Source organism: Gekko japonicus, unplaced genomic scaffold (genome assembly GCF_001447785.1).
Source record: "Gekko japonicus isolate JY-2015 unplaced genomic scaffold, Gekko_japonicus_V1.1 scaffold1167, whole genome shotgun sequence".
Taxonomy (NCBI): Eukaryota; Metazoa; Chordata; class Lepidosauria; order Squamata; family Gekkonidae; genus Gekko; species Gekko japonicus.
In genome coordinates, this window is record NW_015165272.1 from 22,448 (window position 1) to 29,119 (window position 6,672).

The 6,672-nt window shown below is 41.1% G+C and overlaps 1 protein-coding gene across 1 annotated transcript in view; it reads left to right on the top strand.

Annotated features, from left to right (window-relative positions):
• Window positions 1-204: 204 nt before the first annotated feature.
• The window catches only part of NEB (nebulin), a 242,927-nt gene continuing 236,459 nt past the window's right edge, over window positions 205-6,672 (top strand). The window contains exons 1-3 of the mRNA XM_015410229.1: window positions 205-280; window positions 1,003-1,102; window positions 3,770-3,840. Coding sequence (XP_015265715.1) covers window positions 3,805-3,840 — 36 coding nt within the window. The 5' untranslated portion in view covers window positions 205-280; window positions 1,003-1,102; window positions 3,770-3,804. The remainder of the gene's footprint in view (window positions 281-1,002; window positions 1,103-3,769; window positions 3,841-6,672) is intronic.

Consider the following 6,672-nt stretch of genomic DNA (forward strand, 5'->3'; position numbering starts at 1 on the left):
GTCAGATCTGGCCCTCTGAGTTTGATACCTCTGTACTAATGACTACTATGTGCTGCTTTACTTTTCTTTGTGGGTTTGCTGAACAGGTGGTCCACCAAAGGGTCACTATGTATATTTAGTATCTGAAACCCGATCAAGGCCAAATCTGATTGGCTAGTTCCAGCCACATGATAATTTAGAAGCAAATGCATCAGACTAACAGTGCTCTTGCCCAGCGTTTCTCAGGAGGAAGGCAGTTGGAGAGGCTTTGCTGCTAAGGAAATTTATTAATATATTGCTGGTAAGCCCATTTTCTAAAAAAAGGTATATAATGTATATATTGGCCGAACTACATTGTTTGTTTAGCCCAGGGCTTTATGACCTGTTGGATTTTTACAAGAGTAAGAACTAATCAACATTTTTTTCCAGTGTTTGTCTAGCCTATTCAGTGATATAAAGTGTGACTGAGCTGGACATAGTTTTGCTCAAGGGAGATACTGTTCAGCTCTGTGACTTGAAAATATATAGCATAGAGTCTTGATAGATGTTATTTTGGGGGGAAGTTTCTTTAGAACTTTGGCCTTTTTTTTGTTTATAAGTTAACACAGTAGTATTTCACCTTATTTAATTTTAGTGAATATTGGGAATAAATAAATTTATCTTTATTTCCCCCACCCACCTTCAGCCTATTGGCACTATGAAGAGACAGTATCTGAAGTGCCTATATTTAACCTGTGGTATTGAACCGCACTTGCCTCAGAAGGAATTGCAGTTTCGCTAGCTAAACAAAACCAGCCAATCACTCTGAGGTATTAGCTTACATGGCACATACCTTTGAACTAGGAAGCAGCTGTTGTAAACCTTCATCTTTTTGCCTGCATGAGAAAGAGAGGCTGCAGCAACCTCTCACGTCAAGCTCAGAATACAGTAGTGGCCTGACAAACTCATTCCAATGAATGAGTTCTTAGGGTATTTGTTTCATGTGTGCACCCAAGCTATGTGCCTTCTGATATTTTTTTCCAGGTTTGAGGGGGGGAAACATTAAAGAACCAGAGAAGCAAGCCAAGGGAGCATCCATAAAGACCAATGGTGGGAAGAGAGAAGTTAACTTCATTAACTTAAGGTCATTTGAAGTACATTGATGTGATTTTTTTAAAGTAAATATCTGAACTGTACCTTCAAGCAATGTATAATTATAATGGCCTTGCAAACATGTCTACAAAAGTTAACCCACAGCAATGTTTTATTAGGCATCCCTTGCACTGATATTTAAGTAAGGCATTCTGAGGCACAGATGGCTAAAAGAGGACGCTCTTTTCCAGCCTAGGGATGCCAGCCTCCAGGTGGGACCCAGGGAGCCCCTGGAATTACAGCTCATCTCTAGACTACAGAGATCAGTTCCCTCTGGAGAAAATGGATGCTTTGGATGGAGGACTCGATAGCACTGTACCCCACTGAGGCCCCTGTCCTCCCCAGGCTCTACCACCAAAGTCTCTCTCTGGAGAAAATGGATGCTTTGGATGGAGGACTCGATAGCACTGTACCCCACTGAGGCCCCTGTCCTCCCCAGGCTCTACCACCAAATCTACAGAAATCTCCCAGCCTGGATCTGGCAACCCTACCCCCCCCCATCCCTCTCTGGTGGCCAAGGGGGACCTGGCTATTCCAGCCTCACTTTAAAAAGGTTCCCTGTATGGTCAAGTGGAAATGAATTCTATTTGCTAAAGGTGACCAGATGAGTAGCTGTGTACAAACCTGTTTAACATCACCACCAAGGGAAATTCTCCATTATTCACATCTGTCATAAGAACATAACAGAAGCCAATGTTGGATCAGGCCAAAGGCCCATCTAGTCCAACACTCTGTCACACAGTGGCCAGAAATACCACGTGCAATCAGGAGGTCCACCAATGGGGCCAGGACACTAAAAGCCCTCCCACTGTTGCCCCCCCACAAGCACCAAGATTACAGTGCATCACCTGCCCCAACCTGTGAGTTCCTATCTATACCTTGTGACTAATAGCCACATCTTAAATATTTTGGCAAGCTGATTTGACTTCAGTGCCATTGTCACATCATGTTCTGTGATACTGGGTTGGCACTACAGTCCGTACACCCCATCGCAGGCACTTAAATTGTTCAAAGTGTTCTGGCTGCAGGCCCAAGGATCAGAACTGCATGTAATATTTCCACCAGGTGATGATTAATGGAGGAAGAATATTGTTAGTGTTATGCTTGATGCTGGGAGCCACAGCCAAGGGAGAGTGCCAATTGTTTATATTGTCCTAGAAGATGTTGCACAGACTTTCAGCACATGAGCAGAGATACTAAAAGACATGCCTCAGGTTTGCAGCTAGGGTGACTGACCTTTTAAAAAGCATTTATTCGAAATGGAGTCATGTCTGGTATGCAAGACTCTCTTTGATCAGAAATATGCTTGATATTAGTATTTTAAATGCCCCAAATGCATTATATAAACAGGAATCATGCATGTCATAATTTACTTTAGAGTCCAGTGGCACTTTTAAGACTAACAAAGGTTTATTCAAGGTATGAGCATTCGTGTGCATGTACACTTTTTCAAATACATTGGAATGCAAGGTAAGAGTTCAAACTTATAGACAGAGGCTGTCTTAGGGTTGCCAAGTCCGAAGCGGCACTGGAGCGGGGGACTCCAGCGCTGCTCCAGGAGTGTGTGCGCATGCGCAGAGTGCACACATGCCGCAACCACGTCACCCAGAAGTGACGCAACCACGCCGGGCATGCTGGGGGCGGGGCCACGACCATCCAAGGGAAAACCATGGAGTTTTCCCTCGGATGACCGTGGCCCCGCCCCCAGCATGCCTGGCATGGTCGGGTCACTTCTTGGTGACGTGCCCGTTGCGTGCTTTGGGGGTGGGGTTCCCTCCGGGGCCTGATCCGCCGCCGGTGGGGAATGGGCCTCTGGGGCAGGGTTTTCCCCACCCCCCGGGGGGCCTTGGCAAGCCTAGGCTGTCTACAAGTTTGAACTCTACCTTCCATTCCAATGTATTTGCAAAAGTGTACATGCACACGAAAGCTTATACCTTGAATAAACCTTTGTTGGTCTTAAATGTGCCACTGGACTCTAATTTTGTTCTACTGCTTCAGACCAACACGGCTGACCACCTGGAACTATAATTTACTTTATTTTCTTTAGCTGTGTATGTATTCCTTATTGTGATTCCAAGATATAGGAACACATACAATGGAATCGTCGTATCTGGCCACCTAAAGGAACATTACAGGAACTGACATAAGGCTTTATGTAAGGTGGATTTAATAGGCAATAAAAGTATGTTTAAGAAGATGAGTGAATAAAGCCTACAAGTCCATTAAGTGAGATGTTTGTGCAAATGGAAACCTTTATTAAGGTGGAAAGTTGGTATGCAAATTTTAAAATAAGACAATAAAATGTGTTTTTTTCTAGCCAGTTGTCTTTTCCTTTCAAAAGGGTTTTCAGTTAGTTTAATCCAGATGTGAACTACTTTTTGTAATTAGTGATTTCAGTGGGAAACCATATAAATAAAAATATTGGTTTGGATCCTACATCTGTTTTCTACTGATGGTGGCATTTTTGTCCAGTTCAGAGGCTCCTTTTGCAGGAGAAAAAAACCTGTATTAGTGTAAACATTCTGTAGAACCCAATCCATTATTATGACAGTGTATAATCATCCCAGGATGCATGCATTTAAATTAATTTGTTGCTAATGGTAAACCATATTGTACTTATAGTGCTAAATGCTTCATTTTTCATCTGTTTTGTGGCCAGTCAGTAGGTGACAGACAGAGAAACACTCTGCAAAGATGGCAGAAGAAGAGGAATATGAGGAGGTTGTGGAGGTAAGACCTATTTTTTTTGGGGGGGGGGTCTTGTTGCTTTCCTGGACTGGAGATGTGCATGTTAATTGCTTAGTCAGATGAAACGTCAACAACTAATAGCAAGTGAGGACTCTTAAGATTCCTGCCTCTACAATTTGAGTGTGTTCAGATTCATTGTCCAGATCAGACTACTGGTTATAGAAACTGTTAAGTCATCAGTTTGGTTGACCTCAGTTGCAGCTGTTGGGTCCTCCAACTTGGTGACTTGTGAAAACATATGACAGCAGTGTTGTCCATCTTTCTTTATGATATTGTTACCAAAATTTGGAAAATTCATAGTAGTAATATCATCATTATTTAATATTAATAATAATGATTATGATGACTAATAAGTAAGGATTGTTTACACGAAGGCTGACACTGCCTGAATCGCAGGCTATGAAACCTAATTTGATTATAGCTGTAAGAAGCAACAGCCTTTAACATGATATTTGGGTGACTTCGCACACTTTTTTTTTTTTTTTGCCAATCCAGGCTTATACAAAGCAATTCTGAGCTCCACACAACACTGTTATACAAGCCACTGTAATCAATGTGGTTGCCTTGATAAGTAGATTTCACAATGTCACTTAAAGACACTACTGAACATCTTACTTACCGTACTATCTTACGCTTTTGACACAAGGCACTCCTGTATTTCACAGTGGTCCTACACATTGGCAGGAGACATTTGTGGGCTAAAGTTCTCTACAGAGTTGAAAGTGTTGTACGAAGGATTTCACTGTCTTGGCCAGTGACATTTAACTCATCTGGTGTGCAAGGACCTTGTTTTGTGCATGCTGTAGGTGGTCAGTGGTGAAATCGGAGGAATCTTTTGCCCAAAATATTTTGGTTTATTATGACAACAAGAGCAGTCATATATTCCATGTGTCCGTACCTTCCGTGTCATATACATGTGGTATTCATGCCCATTATCTCATCACTGTCTGTTTCTTACTAGTCTAATTATTTTGTTGTATTTCTCAAAGTCATTTTGATTTTACTTTAAAGAGCACCATGCAGAGTTTTTGCTTCAGAAAGATGTCTGACTTTTCCTCTCTCTTTGGAATGTTCAGAGCTGGATTAAAAAGTTATAAATAAAATGGCAACAATTGCAGCTGGTATTAGTTTTAAGCCACTTACCCCTTTCCAGAAAGAGTAAAAATAAATCTTCATCACTGCTTGCCAGTTCTGCATTACTCTCATATTTTCACTCTATATGAAACACATTTATGTTCAGTGGATAGTGTAAAGTATTGCTGAGCAAAAGGCGATTGGCTCAGTAGGAGCCAACATGCTGTTTTAAAGGGCATCCTATAGAGAACTCTTTAGTAGCCCGGACATCTTGCGTCTGGGCTGGGCTGTACTGTAGGTCAAAGACAGAGAACCTGTTTTCTTGGTGTGAAGGCCGCATTGCCAGCATACATGTACTTCTTTACAAACTCTGGCATGTGCTTGTATGCACACATACTCAGGAAGCTGTGCTGCTATTATTATCATCATCATCATCATCATCATCATCATCATCATCATCATCATCATCATCATCATCATCATCATCATCATCATCATCATCATCATCATCCTGCCCTACCCCCAAAAATGTACCCTCATTTAGAAACAGGACTTGCATTATTCTGCTGCCAATGTGTGTACAGTTGATCTTTCTTTTCTCTTCTTATTTATGTTCTTTTTTGCTCTCTTTTATGCCACTGCATTCTTAGCCATGTGCATTCTGACAGTTGCACATGTGGAAATCTTACTGGTAGACAGTGAAGAAGAAGAGGAGAGAAATCTCTCCCTGTGTGCTTTTCACTCAGGCTGGCAATGGCATATTTAGCCTGGATAGTAGCATTCCTCTTTTTTGGACAACCTGCTTTGTGAAAGTAGTCCTCAGTTGTTGGTGTTGGTAGTGGCAGACCTAGCCAATCCTTAAATGCCTAGGGTGAACATGGTCTTGAAATGGCCAGTGACTCTGTTCTTTTCAGTCCATGCTGTATCTTATGTTGAACTGGAAATAATGCAGTTTGTAACACCGACAATATGGGTCTGTGAACAGGCCTGCCTTTGGCATTCATTTATAGGAATCTATCCCTATACATCATTTTCCCATAAAATGAGAATAATAATAATATGAAAAAGAGAGATAAATCATAGTGACTCTGACATCACTTATAGTAGGATCAGGGATTCCTCAGGTACACTAAATTAGACTGCACAATAAACAAGGCGGGTAATTCTAGACAAACCGAGCAATAGTTTTTGATGAATAATTGTTCTTGTGAGGATGAGTGTAGTTGTTTGAAATTGTAAAGTATCTTGGAGCTTTGTTTCTGCTGCAAGCCCTGTCAAAACATGGACATTGGGATCAGATCCTGTTTGCCACTAATATTAGTATACATTTTGTTGTGATTAAAATAAATTTCCAGAAATGAAATTCTAATTTCTTGTGATTTCTTGGCTTTTTCCAAAAACCCTACAAAAGTACTGGTTTAAAACCCATTTGAAGATATAGGTTTGGTCAGTGAAATTCAGTGTTACCAATCCAAATTGGTGTACAAGTTATACACATTTGCAACACGTAGTCCTATCATTGCAGGTAAAAAGATGTTCCTGTTCAGCTTTTTTGGCTGTTCTGGATGTAATTTTAGTTCAAAGCCAATCAATTCTATTAACTTTCAAGCTAGTTTCTATAGGGGACTGCTGACTAGTTCATAGGAACAAGGATTTCTTCAGAGTAAACTGAGCAGACTTGAAGTAACTGTGGAGAATTTTGGTCCCATGATTTCAGGATATCCCATGTGCATCACAGTT